The sequence below is a fragment of the Neurospora tetraspora genome (genome assembly GCF_033439725.1).
Source record: "Neurospora tetraspora strain CBS 560.94 chromosome Unknown B0H65scaffold_5, whole genome shotgun sequence".
Lineage (NCBI taxonomy): Eukaryota > Fungi > Ascomycota > Sordariomycetes > Sordariales > Sordariaceae > Neurospora > Neurospora tetraspora.
In genome coordinates, this window is record NW_026944387.1 from 4,538,663 (window position 1) to 4,561,046 (window position 22,384).

The following is a 22,384-nucleotide window of genomic DNA, read 5'->3' on the forward strand; positions in this document are numbered from 1 at the left end:
AACCAGATTCCCGGCCCTCCCTACCTACATGTACCTACCTCTTGCCTACATTCTGCCTACATCATGCCCGTCTCTACACGTGGATTTGAACCCACGCTCCTAGACGGATCACGGACCACATCGCCCACTCAATCCAAAAGAGATCTTACTCCCAAACGGCATGTGACATTCGCTGGTGTTCATCGGCGTTTTCTCACCGGCATCAAATTTTAGTGATGGATGATGACATTTGCTGTATGTGGTGTTCCGCCGCTGTGGTGGAAGGTCGTACCTGCGCGTTGTTCGCCTGTCCACCTGTTCACCTTGGACGACTTGAGCTGGGAAGAAAGAAAGTGTCATGGCAAGTCAAAATGAATCATACTGAGCCAAAAACATTCCTACCGTAGTCACAAGAAGCAGCCAAGACACCGAAGAGCGAATCAATTTCAAGACCGAATGCGAGCGTTTCACGACTTGCCATCCTACAAACGGTTAGCATCAATTTCACAGTTACAGTTGCAATCTAGATCCGTAGCACAACGTCGAGCGGTTCGAAGTGAGCTGGCTAGAACAAAACAAACCACAGGCAGCAAAGCTGCCAAGATCAGAACCCAGAGTTGAGAGAAAAGCGGTGCATACTACCTTCTAGGTAGAGTTAATATCATCGTCGATGGGCATATGCAGCACCCACCTACAACGGAACAATGGAAAGAGAAAGCCATACTGCAAACTGCCTACCGCTTTGGAGTCCGAATAATCAGATCAAGAAAGAAAAAAAATATAACGTCAATATTCAAGGCCATGATGGAAGGAGGAAGCCTATCACCGACTGCTGTCTTCCTCTATGGAATCCGAGTCTTCGGATGGATACACCATGTTCCCAGGCGGCGAGGCCAAGACGCGGTGATGTTTCACAATGTTCGATGCCCACTCAAACTTCCACCAGTCGTTCAATGACTCAAGAATCAAGATACGCGGATGAAATGTATCCATCCGTTAATCCCAGGGTATTTTGTAACCATCAATTCGGACCAGTGGTAAAGAGAACCGAGCATTCCCACTAGCCGACGGGGTGATCGTCATTGCCAATCCCGGGTCCCCCACCTCTAGTCAGGCTGAACCGAGCCGGCCCAGGCCCCAGGGAGCTTGGAGATGGAACCTCAAATGAGGCACCTAGGGGGAACACAGGAGTTGGTTCGTTCGGCTGGAGTCGCTTCCGATTGATATATTGCACAGGGCATGTATCCGATCCAATCTAGGACTCGGTATGGTATATATATCACGGGGTCTCTCACTTGGTCTGTAGTGACGACTGGCAGTTATTCTCTTCACCTTCGCTCCCTCCAGTCCTCTCACCACTGTTACCTCACCCTACCTTGGTACTTGAAGTGAGACCGAGAGAGCGATCAGGCTCAACAACAGCCATCATGGCCCTCACCCAACTGGCGCACTCGGCGTCAGCACTCCTCCCACTTGTGCTGCCCTCCATCGCAGCCATCATCGCCTTTGCCCTCTTCCAGCGCTTCTTTGCGCCGAATCCGCTGTCTAACCTCCCGATCGTTGGAGAAGAGTACCATGGGTATGAGAAGAAGCGACAGGCGTATCTGACCAAGGCGAAGGATCTTTATGTTGAGGGGTATACCAAGGTATGTCTCACCATCAAATCGGATGTATTGGCAATAGATGGGATGAATCGGGCAACAAAAAGGAAGCTGGGAAAAGGAAAGAGTGCTGGGGGGAAAGGAGAGAAAAGGATGCTAACATTGGCGAAAACATACAGTTCAAACATGGCCTCTTCCGCATCGTCACTCCCAACGCGGGCAACGTTATTGTCGTTTCCCCGAGCTTTTTGGGCGAGCTGAAGAAGTTGCCGGATGATGTGGTGAGCTTTGATGCTGCTATTGATGATGTGAGTTCTCCTTCTCCTTTTCATTTTCCCACCCATTCCTTCCTTCCTTCCTTCTTCCTCCCTTCCTTCCTTCTTCCTCCCTTCCTGCCTTATTCCCTTTCTACCCCACGCCCCTTTCTTCTTCTTGTCCCTCCTCCTCCTCCAGCCCGACCACTGCTAACCACACCTACAGCTCATGCACACCAAATACACCCTCATCCCAACGCACGAAACCATCATCCCTCACACCGTCAAGTCCTCGCTCACCCCCTCCCTCCCTCGCCTCAACCCACAGCTATCCGAAGAGGTGCAAATCGCTTGCTCGCAGGAAATTTCCCCCCTTATCTCTAGCTCTCCCTCCGACTGGGCCCCCATCAACATCAACTCCAAACTCCTACGCATCGTCGCCAAAGTCTCCGGACGCGTTTTTATCGGCCCGGAGTTATGCCATGATGAGCGCTACCTAGAGGCCGCCGTGGGGTATACCGTCAGCGTGATGGAGGCGCAAAGAGCCGTAGAGAAGATGAGTCCCTGGCTTCGGCCTTTTGCAGCATGGCGGTTGAAGGAGGTTCGGAAGTTGGCGCAGATGGAAAGGGATGCCACGGCTTTTCTGAGACCTGTCGTCGAGGCCCGCAGGGAAAAGCAAAGAAAGGGGGAAGAGAAGGACAACGACATGTTGCAGTGGTTGATGGATTCCGCGGATCAGGGCCAAGGAAAGCAGCACGGCAAGTGGGGGGAGGACACGACCACCACGAGAAAGTTGGCCAGATTGCAGCTCTCTATCAGCTTCGCTGCCATCCATACTACCACGTTGGTGACGACGCACGCGGTTTACAGCCTTGCCGCGGACCCCGAGTTGCAGGCCACGCTGCGGGAGGAGGTCCAGTCAGTCCTCGAGGAGCACAACGGCGTCTTCACCACCTCGGCCCTGCAAGCCATGAAGAAGACGGATTCCTTCCTCAAGGAGACGATGCGCTTCCACCCTCTGGCACAGATCTCCTTCACCCGCAAGGTGCTCAAGACCCTTGTTCTCTCCAACGGGCAGGTCATTCCCAAGGGATCGACAATCGAAGTCCCCAACTACGCCGTCTCGCGGGACCCCGAAGTGTATCCCAATCCGGACGTGTTTGATCCGTTGAGGTTCTATAACCTCAGGAATGAGGCCAGGGGCAAGGGGGAGGTGGAGCAAGCGGCGACGAACCAATTTGTGAGCATCAACAAGGAGTTCTTGACCTTCGGGTATGGACGACATGCCTGCCCCGGAAGGTTCTTTGCGGCGAATGAGATCAAGATGATTTTGGCGAATCTGGTGATGACGTATCAGATGGGACTGGTGGAGGGGGAGACGGAGAGGTATAAGGATTGGGATATTGCGGCGGGGACAATTCCGGATCCGACGAAGGATGTGATGTTTAGGAAGCTGTAAGGGCCCGGTGCTGGGCCTGGTGTAGGTAGCCGTCTGTACCTCTAGATGGAAATCGAACTTGATAATGCCCCTCATTCACCAAAGTGGGCAGCAACATGATGAGCAACAGCCGTGGCATCACCCCGGAAATCGGCACACACCGGGCATACCGATTCCTCTTCCGGTTCAACAGTAGACGGTAGAGGATCGGATACGGTAGATCCTCTTCCCTTCTTCGTCTTGGCCGGCTTGATATACGCATCCAGGCCAAACTGCTGCGTCGGAGGATTTTGGAGATGTCCGCCGCGGTCTGGACGTGAACTGCCACGGTGATGGGGTTGACGTGATGGAGAGTCAAAGGTGGCATTGAAGGATTCCATGTCGGCGCTTCCACTGTCGGGGCTGCTGTTCATGGACTGCACTCGGCCTACTCTTCCATCCGTGAGGCGGACTTTGATGCCGCGGGGATGGTTTCCTTTGGTGAGCACATCCTGGATTGTGCCGGATACGGTACGGCCGGTGGGTTGATCGACTTTGAGGACAATGTTGACCCCGGCGCCGGGAATAACTTCGCGCGTTGTTGGTACTCGGGGCATGTTTGGGGGTCTCAATGTAATTGACTTGTGTTGGTGTTTGCCCGGAAGTCAGCGCCAAGTTCCAGTGATGGCTTCAGTGATGATGCCCGGTGCGGGCAGTGAATTGAGTGGGGAAGTGTGGGGCTACGCCTGGCGAGATCACGTGCGAGAAGCTCATCGTCCTTGTCACTTCACCTTGGCGACCTCGATCGGCCATCGCAGTCCACGGAACCCCGAGCAACTCCACTCATCTCACTCCATCCCGTCATTGTTTTCGTGATACCATCTCCATGTCTGCAAATCAAGCCCATCACGATCCCGAATCCGAACCTGCCAGTGAAACCACCACTCTTCTCCCCACCGATTCTCCTCAACAAAACACACCCAAAATGAGCAGCACCCTCTTCTGGAGAGTCGGGGCCATCTACGGCGCCGCCGCCGTCGGTCTTGGCGCCTTTGGTGCTCACGGGCTCAAGAAGCGCATTTCTGATCCCAACAAGATTGCCAGTTGGTCGACGGCTGCTCACTACCAGGTACGTCGTCGCCTCTTTGGAGAAAGATATCTGTTATACTGATGAGACCTCATAGCTGGTCCACTCGGCCGTCGTCCTCCTCGCGAGTCATCACCCCGTCGCTTCCGCCCTCTTCACCGCAGGCATGACCATGTTCAGCGGCAGTATCTATGCTTTGACCCTTGATACCGAGCGCTTCAGGTTCTTGGGCCCTGTGACGCCGGTCGGAGGACTGTTTCTGATTGCGGGCTGGTTGGCGCTGGCTTTTGCGTCCAAGGGGAGTGCGGTGGCTAGGTTTCCGCGTTTCTAGACGGCAGGAAGATGGATGAGGCTCAGCTGAAGAAGCACAAGAACGAAGCATGAGGATCCACAAAGGTCCGTGTAAAATTGCATGTATTTCTATGAGAACAATACCCAACTCGATTTTCAAGGTGAAAGAGATGATACCATTCAGGTTCGGATGCATCGGCAACAGTTTGGTGGAAAGCCAGATGGTACCCGGCGCACCAGTGGAGGTCGGTCTACCGGAAGCTGCGTCTTCTATGGGGAGGTTATCGATATATGTACGCGTCTTCACCATTCAGCTGGGCATTCTGCTTCCCTGCGGTCTCATCCTTGCCCGGAGAACAAGCTCATCGAGGAGGCGGAACATGGCTGTTTGACTTTACGTCGCCGGCTGTGAACAACAATGTTTGGGTTAGGGTTCGCATGCCGAGCGATTATGTCATCTTGCGGGCCGGCCAATTGAGCACAATGTTTTGACCCCCTTTTTGCTGTCAACCACCCGTTTGTCGGCCATCACTACGGGAACGTTAGTTATCGCACCATGTCTTTGTGTTACGTGAATCTGCCTGCGTGACCCTGATGCCATCCCAAACACTAGCCTTGCCAATTGTGAATCGCCTCACCTTTTGAGCATTGGATTGATCTGCACGACAGCTCATCAGCGATATCCGACCCCCTCCCCTCATTTCCCCAACTTTTCCCCTCACTTTGCGATCTGCCTCCAAACACCAACATCAGAACATCAACACCACAACATCAACACACCCCCCATCACGACGACACCACCAGCACTTGTCACCAACAAATCAACAACATGCCTTCGGAAACCCCGATCCAAAACGTCACCCTCGTCGGCGCCTCCGGCAACCTAGGTAGTGTCCTTCTTTCCCACCTTCTCAAAACCAACCTGCACATCACAATCCTCCAACGCGCTTCCTCCAAATCCACCTACCTACCCCACCCCAACCTCACCGTCACCACCGTCCCCTCTTGGTCCCTCCCCGACGTCACCGAAGCCCTCCGCGGCCAACACGCCGTAATCGCCGCCTTCCCCCTCCGCGACCTCCAAGCCCACCTCACCCTCGCCGAAGCGGCCTACGCCTCCGGCACAGTGGCCCGCTTCATCCCCGCCGACTACGGCAGCGTCGACGCCCGAAGCCAAAGAGCGCGGGATCTGGTCCCGTTGTTTGGCAAGAAGGTTCAGGTTCGCGAGTTACTGGAGAAGTTGAGCGAGAACAGCGCAGGCCGTTTGAGCTGGACCAGTCTGGTCAACGGCCACTTTTTCGATTGGGGCCTCACCAACGGATTTCTCCATTTCTATCCCTTCGAAAACCCGCCTAGGGCACATATCCTTGGCTCTGGAGACGAGAAGAGTTCCCAGGCGACGCTGGCGCAGGTTTCCAAAGCTGTGGTGTCAATCTTGACCGGTGACGCTGGACATCTTGAGCAAACGAAAAACAAAGTCCTCATGCTCCAGTCCTTCCTCGTCTCCCAGAATGACGCCGTGGATATGCTGGAGAAGGTGACGGGGAAGAAGTTTGAGAGGGAGTATGTGAATACGGAGGACTATATCAAGGAGAGGAAGAAGGTGGCGGATGAAGGGGGAGAGGGGGCGGGAGACGCGATTGAGGATTTGGTGTTTGCGCTGGGGGTGGTGGAAGGGGATTGGACGAAGAAGGAGGAGTATTCGATGGGGTTGTTGGGCTTGGAGGAGGAGGAGGATTTGGAGGCGGTGGTCAGGAAGGCGCTGGAGGAGAGTGAGGAGGGGAGGAAGTTGTTGGCTGGGAGCGGAAACTAATGGGGGTGAGGTTGGAGATGGTGGTAGTGTTGGTGTTGGTGGGAAGGGGCTGGGACGTGCCGATGAGGTATGGACGAGTGTTTGAGTGTAGTGATGAGATTCGGGAAAGCTGGACCACGAACTGGCGGGAAAAGCTGTAATGGGATGGAAAATGGGAAAAGGACATCGCCATCTTATCGAGCATCACCAACATCCAGTCCTATCATAACGGCGGGATTCAAGCAAGAAGCACGCAAACAGCTTACGATCCGGAGACTCCACGGGGACAACTAAACCAGTTCGGATAAAGCGGCCTTTGCTGCCGTACCTTGTGCTGCCAGTCGTGTTGGCACATTCATGCCCGACGTGGTCTGCAAAGCCGTTGATCCGCATCATCACATCGTATCTCGAGATATGGGAATTGCACGGGAATGTTTGTGCCTTCACATCGGCGAACGGGCCCGACGAGTTCCGTGATAGCCATCCGGGCCATTCCTTGGAGTTCGGTGAGTGTCCAGTGCCAAATTCCTGAAACACCTAGGCCGCCTTTGGGGACCAACGCACAGAACGAGATCGTCTGAAACAAGAGTAGGTATCGAGACTAACCAGCCCTACTACTGTGACCACGGGGATTACTTACTTGTTTTCTGTTAGCCACTTTTCCGGTCTAGGTGAAGCGGAAAAGATCTAGAAATGATCGGATTGTTCTCGCCGCCGCTGGCATTGCTGTGTGCTAACCTCCAACGGCAACCTTCGAGAAGGCTCGGCAATGTCGCTCGCGCGGCTGCAGCCCTGGTACTTCCCTTTCACCCTATCGATCGTCGAATCACCCGGACAGCTAGATGGGCGCAAGCCGCTTGCCCCTGGGTGCTTACCTCTAGGTATCCACAAACCCCTTGGAAAGTCCTCGTCCACGATGCTTTGTGGAGTCTTGCTGCTTTCGCTGGCAGCTATTCATAGATGCAAATATTTCCGATTATTTCCTGATTTCTTGATGCAGCTGGGCTGTTTCTCTGAGGCGCAGCCTACCCAAAATGGGAATGTAGGCACGAGTCGGTCGGCAAAAGAAAGCCAGTCGGGAGCCCGGATCTATATGGACCCGACACCTGCAGCACGACGTCAGTCCTACTGGGATGGATCGGGGAGTGAGCAGCTTATCGGGATCCACAACAGCCTTGTATATGGGTCCACGGGTGGAGCTCCGTAGAAGCTTCCATGACCCCTGAGCTGAGGCTTCGGCTATCTGGTGCCGTTTCGTTCACCTCCTGTTGTTGCGATGTCGGTGTCGAGAGTGTGGAGTGTCCCCTTCGTTCGTCGTGTTCCAAACACCACACCGTTGAGGAAGTCCACTCGCGGTTCTACTCGCGCTCGCGAGTTCAGTTTCACCTTCACGGTCTGTGCAATATTTGGCGCAAATACTTGCTCATACTGACCCTTTGTGTCGGTGAAAGGGTCAAGGCGTTGTGTCCACACTGGTTTATCGCGGCTGTCTGATTCAGTGCCCTACGGATCACCCAAGTTGGTGTGTGGTGGCCAAGTAGAGGAAGGAACTGGAAAATCTGCGATGAAACACCATGAATATCATATCTCGATAGGTGTCATCTCGATATTTCGCAGTCCGAAGTAGAATACAACATACTCGACTTCCTAATGCATCAAACAGGCCAGGCGGTCAAGGGAACACAACGGCTTCTCCTATCCGGATTCCCACGGGAATAACTACGGCAATAAGTTCCTCTACAATGACACAAGCTTAGAGAGCAATCATAGATCTGGCGAATATAGGACATCGCAGCGAGGCCGGCCGGCTAAGAATATCGGCATCTAAAACGAATCCCATTCGTAGCGGTGACACTACCATAAGATTTCACTTAAGTCAGATTTTGTCAGTTTGGAGGGTTAAATCCAGCCAGTAAGAAGAGGGCTCTAAATGAGGACTAGCCTCCCAGCCACTAGAATCTGGCTGCAGACCTTCCTAATACTTTGGGAGCCCCTAATTCTGGCTCTATAGTACTCTTCTATACACATATAGATTAATATAGAGATTTACCCACTTTTAATTCAACTGTATATTTTGACAATTAATAGTCTAACTCACAATACTTACCTTTATGCTAATATTTACAAAAGTATGAGTATTTATGTACTAATACCTCTCAAATTACCCTAATAACAATTAAATTAATAAAGTAATTATATTCCTATTAATGGAATCCTCTCCTAAGACTAACCGTCTTTATTTTGATAGGCCCTCAAAGCTCCGTAATTAGAGCGATAAATTATTTAGCTACGTTAAAGGTTTTAATTTTATTAATTTTATACTAGGGTTAGAGTCCGCTATTTAAAATTTTCTATTTATACGTATTAATAATTACGTTATTAAAATTACGGCTTTTTACTATATTAAAAGAGTTTAGGAAGTTTTTAATAGGTTTAAAGCTAGTATTATCGTTTATATACCCCTAGCTCCGGCTCCGGCCCCGGTAATTATAAATATAAATAAAGAAATTAAAGCCCTAGAAGCGCCTTAAATCCCTGAAGGCGTAGAAACTATTAACTAAACCTTAAATTAATAGACCGACGACGCTATAATTAAATTAATAGATTTTACCGCCTTTAGTTTTATAGGAGTACGAATACAACTATATTAATTAGTTCTATAATATAAAGGTCTACGAATGCTTTAAAATTAATAACGCTAATATTTAAAAATAAATATAGGAATTTATATTCCCTCCTATAAAATTAATAATTTTCTATCCCTCCTATCTATAGCCGAATAGTATATTAATATTAAAGATGGCTATAACTACTGAGAGGAAAATATTTAGACCGAAATTTGTTAAAAATATTACAATTACTTTAAATTACTATTAAGCGAGCTTAATAAGAGGAATAGAGGGATAAATAAGTAGATAAATAGTTAGAACGCTATAATAATTGATATAATCCGCTATAAAGTTCTAAAAATTATTATAGCTAATATTTAATTAAAAGACCTTTTAAATTATTTACAGCTAATTAGACCTATTTAAGTATTTAATATTTTTAAATATTTTAATAAGAAAATTATAGTTAATACCTTTAATTTTCATTTAATATCCGGGGATTTCCACTATAAAGGATTGAACGAGCGACTTCTTATTAGTATTAGTAAAATTAACAACTATAAAGGAATGTTCAGTATAAGCCTAACCTTTAACAGTTTATAGGATAGCAGTATTAATAACGAAGACGTTTAACTTAATAGGACTTAGAATTATTGTAAGAGGAAGCATAAAATTGCGGCTATAAATACTTTATTAATATTCTTAATTATTTATTATAAAGCGTATTAATAAGGCCTCTATTTAATTAAATATTATTAATATTTATTTCCTACTAAAGTAATTAACCCTAAATAGAAATTTTTTAAAAAAGTTTGAAATAGGGTTAAGAAGAATTTCCGTAATAATTTAAAATTGAAGAAAGAAATTGCTTCGAATAGGAGATTAAATAAAATAATAATAGTAATAAAAGTAACTAATTCTTTAGCGAAAATATTTAAAAAGTAGTAATTAATTATAAGACGGCCGTTTATCAGGCGGCTTTCTAAGTAGGAGAAGGAGATTTAAAATTATACTTTCTTAAAAATAATATTCTTTTCGATTTTAGTAATTCCCTTTATATTTTTAACAAAATTACCCATTTTATTAATTTTCGTTACACTCTTTATAATAATAATCTCTAAGCTAGAAATACCTATATTTTTATTAAAGGATATAAGGATATAAATATTATAATTTAAGGACGTAGGGGGTTTAAGAAGCTTCGATTCTATAATATAACTTTTTATTCCAATTTTGTAATTAATTTTATTTCTTTCTACTTCTTTTATATAAAAAGTTTTTATTAAAATTAATAATTATTTAATAATTATTTTTAAAATTTAAATTATTCTTTCTTTTACCGTCTTATAATACAATATTATTAAATAGTTTTTGAGGACTTCTCTCCTTCTTTCTTTAAAATTATTTTTTTTATACGACGTAATTAATTTAATTTTTTTAACGGCTATGAATATTATAAAGAAGAGGTTATTATTTAGTACTATTACTTCAGTTATTACGGTCTTTATATTTAATTATTTTATTAACGTTAACAGTACCCGCTTTAAGGGACCTTTTACTATATATTACGATACGTATACTTTATCGAAAATTAAACGATAGGTTAATTATAAACTTTACAATTATAGCAACAAGTTAGGAAAAAAATTAATTATAAATTTCCTTAATTATACAAAGAGCCGTTAGGAATATTATAACGTTATATTTATTATTTATAAATATATTAGGTATATTTAGGATTACTATACAATAGATCATAAAATTATTATTATTACTTCCTTCCTTAACAACTTTTTTATAATATTAAATATTCGGTATAATATTTAATTAAAAATTATTAAACACAATAATGAAATTAGCGGGTCCTATATAATAAAAAAATTCTTCGCTTTTAAAAATATAATTATTAAGCCCTTTATTTTATATATTTAAATATAAAATAGTAGCGTAGAACGTTCAGAAAATATTATTAAGGAAAGATTTAGAGCAATAATATAGAATTCTTGTTTTACTAAAAATTTATAGTTAGAAATCGTTTTTATAGTAATTTACTTTATTAATCGGTCCCCTAAATTCTTCTACAACTAGAAATCCCTATACGAACGTTTCTATACTTTTATTACTAAACGAAACAGATTTAATATATTAATTCTACGTAAATTAGATATTATATACTTTTATATTTATAATTATAAAATATACATTATAATTATAGGCGCTTAGAAGAAAGAAGAGAGGCGTTAGAAAATGAATTTTAAAATATAAATCAATTATTTAATTAGTTATATTATTTTTTTAATTTACTATATTTACAACCCTATTAATAATTCGATTATTAATACCCGTAATATATTATTTAACGAAGATACATTCTATTCTAAAGAAGCACTAATTAAGGCGTAATCTTTAAAAATCCCTTCCGACGAATTTATTATATTATTTTAAAAATATAATTAAATAATTCTAATATTAGAAATCCCCAATTTTATTAGTAGCCGAATCGATTTTAAAGATACTTAAACGTACGATATACCCGGCTCCCTTTTAGAATCCAATTAAATTTACTAAAAAAGAGAAACCGATTATATATTTTTAAAACCCTTACTAGAGAATTCGAATACCCTCGTAGAAAGAATATCCATTAATTTTATTTTTAATAATAAATATCCTATTCCTTTAAATACATTATTATTAGACCGATTATCACTTACTTCCTTCTCCGCTGGCTTTTATTTTAACCCTTATATTAAAAATAAAATTTATAAAGATTTTAAGCCTTAGAAGGCCGCTTTTCATACCAGTAGATTTTATTAGCCTATAGTAATATATAATAGCGAACATATTACGAAAGTAGAATTATAGCAATTTATTTACGATAAAAGAATTATTACTAAAGGGGAATTTAAATCTTTAATTTATATAAATAAAGTTTAGTTTATTTATAGATATTATTTTCCCCTAGCGCTTAAGAATTATAGATCTTTTAATTATTATATTTTTAGAGATTTTTTTAAATAAACAAAGTAAATTTATTTTAATAATTATAAGGAAATAAGGATTTAGTTAGAAGTTGATAAGAACGAATTACGTATTTAAAGTAAGTAAATTTTCGATTATATATAGGTATATGCATATAAATTCTTTAAAAATAGTAAATGTAATGAAAATAAAGCCCGTTTCGTTATTTATAAAAATTAATAAATAAAGAAGGTAAGGTAGGAAATATACGTTTTTACCTTTATTAATTACTCTTTCTATACTTTTATCGCTATAGTTACCCGGTTTAATTTCGAATTTATTTAATATAATACTATTAATACTTTTATTAATATTTATATAGATAAAGATATTTATATACGTATACTTTTAAACTATAAAATTCTAAAGAAGGTTTTTGAAAAATTTAAAGTTTTATATAATTTATAATATTCCCTATTCTTTTAGTAACGAAAATTCATAAATACTTTTAAAATAATAAGTTTCGAATTAGTCTCTAAAGAATTATATATTTTCGTTAATGATAGCGTTTTCGTTTTTTATTATATTAATAATATAATTTCTATATATTACTTTAATAACATTATTACTATATAAGAATATATAGATAACTTCAATTAGTAATACTATATAATTAGAGGAGACGAATTATAATAATTCTGAAGTATTAAAATTATTCGAAATTATTAAATAGGAAAGATCTAACTATCTTAACGCTTATATTTATAAACGATTTACTATTTTATAAGTATTAAACGTATTACTTTAATCCATATATTTAATATTAAATTAGTTCCCTTTTAAGATAAAGTTTCCCGTTATTTAATATATTTATATTAAATTAAAGTAAGTTCGATATTGTACGCCGTTATTATTATACGGTTAAACATTATTTTCGCCGCTAACCGTCTTTCTAAATATAATTATAACTATAATTTAGGTTATTATAAAGCTATAAATAAAGTATTCTGCTATTTCTATACTACTACTAATATAGTACTCTACTATAGAGGTAATAAAGTACTCCGGATTATTTTAGATTCGGTATTTATAAACAATTTTATAAATTGTAAAAGTTCCTAAGGATTTATAATATAATTCTTTAGAAAGCTAATTTATTAGAATACTATTAAATAAATAATTATAGCTATTTTTATAACCGAGGTAGAATTTATTGTACTTATTAATATAGTTAAAAAAAATCTCTTTACAATAAGATTTATTACTAATCTTATAATAAAATTAATTAATCTTATCCCTACTTTAAATTATAATAATTAATAAATTACTAAAGTTTTAATTGTAGAAGTTACAAAGTTGGTAATAAAGTTCAAGTACGTGGATATTTATAAATATTAAGTAAAATAAGAGGTATTTGTTAGGAGGATAAAAATTAAATTTTTAAAAACGGCTAAAATACTTATAGATGGTTTAATGAAGGTACTAGACTTCTAAAAGTATATAGCGTTCATAAAATTAGTAGGGATAGAATTAGTAAAGAATAGAGAATTGAAAAGACGGGAGAATATAATAGTATATATTGAGATAAATAAAATTAATAACGAGATAACCCTAGGATGGTTATGTAATATTGTGAATAAGGTTATTTTTGGATAGTTTTGGGTAGTTTTGTCTCTGTAAGACTTCAATTGGGGAGGTGTGTTAGTTTGGAGAGTTAAATCTAGCCAGTAAGAAGAAGGCTCTAAATGAGGACTAGCCTCCTAGCTACCAGAATCTGGCTGCAGACCTCCCTAATACTCTGGGAGCCCCTAACTCTAGCTCTATAGTACTCTTCTATATATACATAGATTAATATAGAGATTTACCCACTTGTGACTCAACCGTGCATTCTGACAGATTTATCTCTACGCTATATCCTAACCAATTATATCGTTCGTTGTATCTGCATGCTACGTTGAGTACCGACCTGCAGGTCTTTCCTGAGGTATAATTGGCCGTAAAACGTGGGGATAAATCGGCCGAGAGTGAGAATTAGCGATACTGCATGAAATTCAAGCAATTGCCGTTGAACGCTCCCGAAACCCTTGATGATGATCGATGTTGCACGATCTCTACCTCGACCGGACGTATCGGCAAGCCAGGAGGTGTTGGACAAGGTCGAGGACGACGATCCCATCGATAACGCTGGAGCAGTCGCTGTCTACCGCCTTTTTTCATTCAAACCGGATTTATCCCCACAGTATTGGACCAATTACATCTAGAGAATGCCCTGAAGGCGACGCCAAAACGTGGCAGGCAGACTTCATGATTGGCCAGGACAGCGTGGGGATAAATCCGGTTTGATACAGACATCGCCCCCTGAAAATGCGATGCCGCGGTCCGCTCCCGATCAGAAAGCTTGTTTCGTCAAGGGTCTCCACCGCTCAACACTTGGACGAGCAGGACAAGCATCCCATGACATTCTAGCAGTCCATAAGGCATTGGCGTACGTAGGTTGTTAGGTAATGAAGAGCAATTGGAGGTGTGTGCTCATGGCTCCATCTACGTCCATAACCGACACTATTACCGAGTCTTTCATGGGGTCCCCATTCTCCAGATGCTCTGTGCTTTGATGTGGACAACAGGCTGTGGCGGTGGGTGTTTGCCTTGTCTGTCTTCTTGCTATACCACAATCGTCCCGTCTCGCGTCGCGAGGATCCCCGGGCGACCCGGAAGGACAGACAACGAGACTCGAGAGGGTGTAAGAAAGGGGAAGACGGAAGAAATAGAAGCACATACCTGATATATATTCCGTTCCCTCCCACCGACTGAGGTTGAACTTTTATGAAATCATCATCTCATCATCATCCAAGCCCTTAATAATCTTTGTTTAGGTGTTAGTTTCTTTCTCTGAGAGAGTTCTTTTACTTTTACTTCAATCATTCTTACCTACCTTAAGGTACCTACGGAGCCTCTCCTCACGCTCAACAACATCCACCAACCTAGACAACTTACCTCCACCGTCCGAGCTGATTGAACTGATATTGAGACGACAAACTTGTCATCTCATAATATCGACAATATCCGACTTTTCCTTTTTCCATATTACAACACCCTAATACACACACATCACCATGAGCCAACAACAAAATTCCCCTTACGGCCGCCGCCTTATCCTCGACATCATTAAGGAGCGTGCCCAGAACGAGCCCGAGCGGGAATGGGTGTCTGTACCTCGTTCCTCCGACCCCAAAGATGGGTGGAAGATCCTCACCTACCTCGACGCCTACAACGGCATCAACCGCATCGCGCACAAGCTCACGCGGGTCTGCGGTGCTGCCGCACCCGGCTCCTTCCCCACGGTTGCTTATATCGGCCCCAACGACGTTCGCTACCTCGTCTTCGCCCTAGGCGCCGTCAAGGCCGGTTATCAGGCTCTCTTCATCTCGACTCGCAACTCCGCCGAGGCCCAGCTGCACCTGTTCGAGCTGACGAACTGCAACACCCTGGTGTTCGATCAGAGCTACAAGGCTACCGTCCAGCCATGGCTACACGAGCGCGAGATGACTGCGATTCTGGCGCTTCCCGCTGATGAGTGGTTCCCGGCCGACCAGGAGGACTTCCCGTACAACAAGACGTTTGAGGAGGCCGAGTGGGATCCCCTGATGGTGCTGCACACTTCTGGAAGTACTGGATTCCCCAAGCCCATCGTGGCCAGGCAGGGTATGATTGCTATTGCGGACCAGGTTCACAACCTTCCGCCGCGCGAGGACGGGAAGCTCATATGGATCGCGGAGATGAGCAAGAGGGCCAAGAGGATGATGCACCCTAGTGAGTATTCCCCGAACACATAATGGTCGATCAGGGTCCGAAACTAACAGATGACGACAGTGCCCCTTTTCCACGCGGCTGCCATGTACGTCTCCATGATCATGATCCACTACTGGGACACCCCTGGTGCTTTGGGCATCGGCGAGCGTCCACTCTCTTCCGATCTCGTTGTCGAATACATCAAGTACGCCGACGTCGAGGGCATGACCCTGCCTCCCGCGATCCTCGAGGAGCTCTCCCAGGACGAGGAATCTATTCAGGCCCTCAAGAAGCTCAACTTTGTGTCCTTCGGCGGCGGCAACCTCGCTCCCGAGTCCGGTGACCGCCTGGTCGATAACGGCGTGACGCTCTGCAACCTCATCTCCGCGACCGAGTTCACTCCCTTCCCCTACTACTGGCAATACGACAACAAGCTCTGGCGCTACTTCAACTTTGACACCGAGCTCTTTGGCATCGACTGGCGCCCCCATGACGGCGACTCGTCTTACGAGCAGGTAATCGTCCGCAAGGACAAGAACCCCGGTCTTCAGGGCTTCTTCTACACCTTCCCCGACTCCAACGAGTACAGCACCAAGGACTTGTACAAGCCCCACCCTACCCTCAAGGACCAATGGATCTACCAGGGCCGCGCCGACAACATCATCGTGTTCTCCAACGGCGAGAAACTCAACCCCATCACCATCGAGGAGACGGTGCAGGGCCACCCCAAGGTCATGGGCGCCGTTGTCGTCGGCTCGAACCGGTTCCAACCTGCTCTGATCATCGAGCCCGTCGAGCACCCCGAGACCGAGGAGGGCCGCAAGGCTTTGTTGGATGAAATCTGGCCCACCGTCGTCCGCGTCAACAAGGAGACCGTCGCCCACGGCCAGATTGGCCGCCAGTACATGGGTCTCTCCACCCCCGGCAAGCCGTTCATGCGCGCGGGTAAGGGCACCGTCCTGCGCCCTGGTACTATCAACCTGTACAAGGCCGAGATCGACAAGCTCTACGAGGACGCCGAGAAGGGCGTTGTCACTGGCGAGGTCCCCAAGCTTGATCTTTCCTCGTCCGACGCCTTGATCCTCTCCATCGAGAAGCTCTTCGAGACCTCCCTCCACGCTCCCAAGCTCGAGGCCGACACCGACTTCTTCACCGCCGGCGTCGACTCCATGCAGGTCATCACCGCGTCTCGCCTCATCCGTGCTGGTCTGGCCGCTGCCGGCGTGAATGTCGATGCCTCGGCCCTGGCCACCCGTGTCATTTACGGCAACCCCACTCCCAAGCGTCTGGCCGACTACCTCTTGTCCGCCGTCGTCAACAAGAACAAGAACGCCGCCCACGGCACTTTGGACGACGAGCACCACGGCATGGAGGCCCTTGTGGAGAAGTACACGCAGGACCTTCCCACTCCCAAGCAGAACAAGCCTGCGCCGGCCGACGAGGGTCAGGTGGTCGTCATTACCGGCACCACTGGCGGCATCGGTTCCTACATGGTCGACATCTGCTCTTCCTCCCCGCGCGTCTCCAAGATCATCTGCCTCAACCGTTCCGAGGACGGCAAGGCCCGCCAGACGGACTCCTCCTCCGGCCGCGGCCTGTCCACCGACTTCTCCAAGTGCGAGTTCTACCACGCCGACCTGTCGCGCGCCGATCTCGGTCTCGGCTCCGAGGTCTACTCCCGCTTGTTGACCGAAGTCGACCGCGTCATCCACAACCAGTGGCCCGTCAACTTCAACATCGCGGTCGAGTCCTTTGAGCCTCACATCCGTGGCTGCCGCAACCTCGTAGACTTTTCCTACAAGGCTGACAAGAACGTGCCCATCATTTTCGTGTCTTCCATCGCCACCGTAGACAAGTGGCGCGAGGAGGATCGCATCGTTCCTGAGACCTCCCTCTCCGACTTCTCCATCTCGGCGGGCGGTTATGGCCAGTCCAAGCTCGTTTCCTCTCTCATCCTCGACAAGGCCACCGAGGTGTCTGGCGTGCCCACCGAAGTCGTTCGTGTCGGCCAGGTCGCCGGCCCGTCTTCCGAGAAGGGTTACTGGAACAAGCAGGAGTGGCTTCCCTCCATCGTCGCCTCGTCCGTCTACCTCGGTGTCCTCCCCGACTCTTTGGGACAGATGAGCACATGCGACTGGACCCCCATCGAAGGCATCGCCAACCTTTTGCTCGAAGTTTCGGGCGTCACCGATGATGTCCCCATTGACAAGCTCAACGGCTACTTCCACGGAGTCAACCCCGAGCGCGCCAGCTGGTCGGAGCTCGCGCCCGCCGTCCAGGAGTACTACAGCGACAGAATCAAGAAGATCGTGCCGCTGGACGAGTGGATCGAGGCGCTGGAGAAGAGCCAGGAGAAGGCCGAGGACGTGACGCGCAACCCGGGTATCAAGCTCCTTGATACGTACCGCGCTTGGTCCGAGGCGACTAAGAAGGGAACCAAGTTCGTGCCGCTGGATATGACCAGGACGAAGAGTTACTCGAAGACAATGAGGGAGATGCAGGCGGTTACGCCCGAGTTGATGAAGAACTGGTGCAGGCAGTGGAACTTTTAAGCGGAGAGGGCTTAGTAGAGGTAGAGGTGGCTTTGCGGTGGTGAAGGTGTAGCTTTGTTGGTTGTTTTCCGGTTACCGGTTGCATTGTTCCGCGAGGTGATAGACTTGGGTTGGGGCATTATTGCATTTGCATCGGTTTGCATGTAGACTTGGGTATCATTTGGAGTGTGTTTTGAATAGACGTTTCAGATAGCATGGTAATTGGCATTTGTCGATTCAAACTGATATCCTGTGTTTGTGTTGATGGTGATCCTTGTGATGGTGTTGAAGATGGAAAAAGTAAATATTTACAGGGGAAGCAAACAATGGCGGGGTACAGGGGGGGTTGCTGTTAGTGGTGTCGTGCACAGACCACTTTCCTTCCAACCTACTCCAAAAAATGCACCAAAACTGCCGGCATGCCAAGCAATTTTCGCCCTCTAGCAGACCCCGAGTCCCCGACAAGCTACAGGTAATCCACCAAACAAACAACTTCCATCTTGACATCCTCTTGACCTCTTCATCCAGACTTGTTCCTCTTCCTGGTTTCCCACTCGACCTCCTTCGATAGCTTTCTGAATCGAACACGATGCCTCCCGAAATCACACCTCCTTCTCGCGCTCCTCGACAATCTCGAACCGTCGCTGGCTTCTCTCCGTCCTCCCCGACTTCCCCCCTCTGTCGAACCTCCTTGATAGCCTCGCTGACAATCGACGTCTCGGCCGACTTGAACTTCCACGCCGGAACCCTCCGCTCAAACAACTCGTCAATCTCCTCCAGCGCCCGACCCTTTAGCTCCGGGAGAAAGAAGAAGAAGAACAAGGCACAACAGAAATTGGACCCGGCCCAGATGTAGCCATACTTTGCGCCCCAGTTCATGTTCTCCGGGTTGATAAAGTACGGCGAGCAGAAAGACGTCAACCACGCCAGGAAATACCCCAGACTGATGGCCGCCCCGACTGTGTACGACCGCAGCCTCGTGCTCACCAGCTCCGTCGCCACGGGGTAACTCGCGATGCCCACAAACGCATTATACGCAAAGTTGAACAGGGCACTACACGCAATCAGACTATCCCTCGCCCTCCTCGTGCCCGCCTCTGTCGTCGCCGAGATGGCCATGCCCAACATGAACATGCCCTGCACCACCGCTCCCGTCGTCATCAGCGTCCGCCGGCCCATGACATAGCGCATCAAGTACATGCCGACATTGACCCCGACAAACCTGATACACGTCTTCATGATGCTGTACTTGAACGACAAATCCACCGGCAGTCCCGACACAATCATGAAATACGTCGAGTAGCTGATATAGAACCAGCTCCCGCTCCCAGCCTGGGTCGCGATCACTCCGAAACACAACAGCGTTCGTCGCAAATCACTCCCGCGGAACATATCCAACGGCCCAGCCGTACTCGCCAGCCTCTTCTCCTCTTCGATCCCTTTGACCATCTCCACCCACTCAACCTCCAACCTTTCCTGACCTTCCTTGTCATCCTCGCCTACGGCTCTCAGCCTCTCCAACGCCCTCCTTCCCTCCTGGTACCGCCCCCGACTGACCTCCCACCTCGGACTCTCCGGCACCACCCACCACACCCCCGCCGACAACACCACAGGAACAACAAACAGCACGCCCAGCGGCACCCTCCAGCTCCCTTTCCCCAGCCACCCCTTCGTCGCATTCGTCACCACCGCGCCCAGTACACTTCCCACGCAGACCCATTCCGAGAAGAGCGCGACCATGACACCTCTCAGATGCGGCGGCGCCACTTCAGCACAATAAATGTTGGAGAAAGTCACGAGAAACCCGTTCCCGATGCCGAGGATTATCCGACCCACATATAAAGCGGCGGCGGAAGAAGTACCAATCTGGATGGCAGTGCCGAGGGCGGTGAGAAAGCACGCGAGGAGGAGGGCAGGACGACGCCCATAGAGGTGGGAGAAGGGTCCGGCGAAAAGGGTGGAGAGGAGGGAGCCGAGGGTCAGAAAGGAGGAGAGGAGTTGTTGGAAGGTGTGCTTGTCGCGTTGTCAGCTGGGACTACACAAGAGGGAGCTAGATGGAGGGTTGAAGGGGTGAGAAAACCTACGCCGATGCCATAACCACCGGGAGCACTGGGGTCCGGGTAACCAAACACCTTGAGGAAACCTGGCATCGCCTGAAGGGCGGCGAGACAAGCGCTGTCGAGGCCGTATTGCATGTTGGCGAGGGAGACGAGGGCACAAATTAGGAGGCATTTGCTGTTGGTCCAGAGGGAGGTTTCGGGGAGCTTGTCCACGGTCGGGGATGGTGGGCCCATACTGTCTTTGTCCTTTTCTTCGGTGGTCATCTTGCGGTTTGCCTGTTGTGGTTTTTCTCGATCAAGTGATGGAGGAGAGGATGCAGTGGATATCAGCAAGCAAAGGTCGCCGAAGAAGCGAGTGCTTCGTTCTAACATAAAAGACAGACCAACAGCTATGAGAAGGGTTCAGGATCACCACCTTCCCCAATACCAGCCTCATCCATGGTTCTGGAAGTTGGGGGTGAGGGGTCAACGTCGCCTCGAGCGGCCGTTACATCTACCTCCGCGACGCCTTTCTACACACCATCGCCAAACCCAGATCATCATCCGGGAGGCAGCCCTGATAGGGGAAGCTATGTACAGACAATATTGAGCCCGAAGCTGGTTCATCGCTGCATGTCCCACAACGTCCGTTCATCCCCGCGAATTGGTTCGCTGAACCACAGAAACATAAGGTAACCATATTGTGGGAGGGCGGCACACCTGATACACAAAGATTGAAGACCCCCGCATTTCGGCAGTTGATACTCCCTCTGGTTGGATCGTTGGACCATGTTGGAAGGGGACGGCCCGTGGCGATTGAACTTCAACCGATACCACCTACAAAGCTTCGCAGCTTGACCAGTAGTAAGTCGTGATCTTTCGCTGTCAACCATGCCCGTGGGGAGAAGAGAAAATCTCGTGGAGAATTCACGGCGTTGTTGAAGGGGGTGGCTGCGATCAAGGATAATCGTGAAGCTTTTCACAGAATCACGGTGTCCGCATCAGCGCATCCCTGTCGATACTTGATACCTGACCGCATCAATCTTTTTGGCGACGGCGGGAGTGGCCTGTGGTCCTTGCCTGAGCGAGCTGGGATTGGGAGTGAAGTCGTATATTGTTGATTTGGTCGTCGACGCGAGGGTTGTTTCCCTAAGGGGCCGTAGGAGCTTTCTTTCCATCTTTTTCTCTTCTTTTCCCCCTACAACCAACTTCTGAAGAAAGCGCTGGCCGCTCCTGCATCCATTCTTTGAAAACAGACCCATTCCTTTCCTTTCCATCCTGTTCATTCTGCACTTGTCTTTCACCTGATCCCCTCTCCCATATCTGGTGATTCTGGTGATCTGATGTCAACGATCGCGCGTCATTGCGGCGGGCATACATGAGCTGCAAGCAACAATGGCGTGCAAGACTGCATCGGAAACATCAGGCCCGGTTCAACTTCAATTGAATCGTCCCATTCGGTGCGGCTTCTACCCGTTGACTGCACAGTTGATGTGCAGGTGCATCGCCTCTTTGGAATCGGAACATCTTTGCATTTTCTACCAACATACCCCAAGTTTCACAATGTTCACATGTTTCAGCTGACTGAATGCTCACCCCGTTATCCAGAAATCTCTAAGAGCGCCCTTCGATTCTCGAAAAGTTTCAAGTGATGGACACTGCATGCCAGTTCCATCTCATACTTGTACCTTCAGCAATTTCGAACGTGAGCAGCGGGCCGTCACTGACAAGTCTATGCTGCATTCCCAGGGCTGAGTAGGAGCCAATGATATGATTCTGCGAGTACGATATACACATTCTCGACCCACGAAAGCGTAAGGTCGAAAAAAGAGCCTCCGGCAGAAGCACAGAGGCAAGCAGGAGAGGCTGTGAAGTCAGGAGACAACCCACAGCAATCGCAACAACATACCACACCATATTCAGTGCCATCGAACTTCCAGAACCAAAGGCAAAGGGCCGGAAGCAAGTAAATGCAGCAGAGCCTACTTGGGGCTGTGAAGGTTGTGAGATGGCGTGCTTCGAGACGCTTTGGGGGCA

General features: G+C 46.9%; 6 protein-coding genes across 6 annotated transcripts; 4 read left to right on the forward strand and 2 right to left on the reverse strand.

Moving 5' to 3' along the window:
* The first annotated feature begins 1,952 nt into the window (after positions 1–1,952).
* B0H65DRAFT_246281 (cytochrome P450) lies at positions 1,953–3,328 on the forward strand. Its single transcript, XM_062822403.1, has one exon. The coding sequence runs from the start codon at positions 2,064–2,066 to the stop codon at positions 3,291–3,293; it is 1,230 nt and encodes a 409-aa protein (XP_062681137.1). The 5' UTR covers positions 1,953–2,063; the 3' UTR covers positions 3,294–3,328.
* Positions 3,329–3,954, reverse strand: B0H65DRAFT_246280 (uncharacterized protein). Its single transcript, XM_062822402.1, has one exon. It carries the CDS (start codon positions 3,866–3,868, stop codon positions 3,365–3,367), a length of 504 nt encoding a protein of 167 aa, XP_062681138.1. The 5' UTR covers positions 3,869–3,954; the 3' UTR covers positions 3,329–3,364.
* Positions 3,955–4,137: 183 nt separating this feature from the next.
* Positions 4,138–4,669, forward strand: B0H65DRAFT_510225 (DUF423-domain-containing protein; the record flags this gene model as incomplete). The annotated part of the gene is made up of 2 exons (XM_062828377.1): positions 4,138–4,380; positions 4,436–4,669. The coding sequence occupies 2 exons, from the start codon at positions 4,138–4,140 to the stop codon at positions 4,667–4,669; spliced, it is 477 nt and encodes a 158-aa protein (XP_062681139.1).
* Positions 4,670–5,344: 675 nt separating this feature from the next.
* Positions 5,345–6,534, forward strand: B0H65DRAFT_246387 (uncharacterized protein). Its single transcript, XM_062822404.1, has one exon. The coding sequence runs from the start codon at positions 5,459–5,461 to the stop codon at positions 6,440–6,442; it is 984 nt and encodes a 327-aa protein (XP_062681140.1). The 5' UTR covers positions 5,345–5,458; the 3' UTR covers positions 6,443–6,534.
* An 8,381-nt stretch (positions 6,535–14,915) lies between these two features.
* B0H65DRAFT_590229 (uncharacterized protein) lies at positions 14,916–18,329 on the forward strand (the record flags this gene model as incomplete). The annotated part of the gene is made up of 2 exons (XM_062831067.1): positions 14,916–15,798; positions 15,859–18,329. The coding sequence occupies exons 1-2, from the start codon at positions 15,102–15,104 to the stop codon at positions 18,327–18,329; spliced, it is 3,168 nt and encodes a 1,055-aa protein (XP_062681141.1). The 5' UTR covers positions 14,916–15,101.
* Positions 18,330–18,340: 11 nt separating this feature from the next.
* On the reverse strand, positions 18,341–20,632 carry B0H65DRAFT_510228 (uncharacterized protein; the record flags this gene model as incomplete). Its single annotated transcript, XM_062828378.1, is given in 4 exon segments — positions 18,341–18,477; positions 18,917–18,986; positions 18,996–20,321; positions 20,393–20,632. Coding segments are annotated over 4 exon segments (1,773 nt in total).
* Between the last annotated feature and the right edge of the window lie 1,752 nt (positions 20,633–22,384).

Bases quoted from the DNA above. Each gene is read 5' to 3' on its own strand.
- B0H65DRAFT_246281 (XM_062822403.1), top strand. From the start codon at position 2,064: ATGCACACCAAATACACCCTCATCCCAACGCACGAAACCATCATCCCT.
- B0H65DRAFT_246280 (XM_062822402.1), bottom strand. From the start codon at position 3,868: ATGCCCCGAGTACCAACAACGCGCGAAGTTATTCCCGGCGCCGGGGTC.
- B0H65DRAFT_246387 (XM_062822404.1), top strand. From the start codon at position 5,459: ATGCCTTCGGAAACCCCGATCCAAAACGTCACCCTCGTCGGCGCCTCC.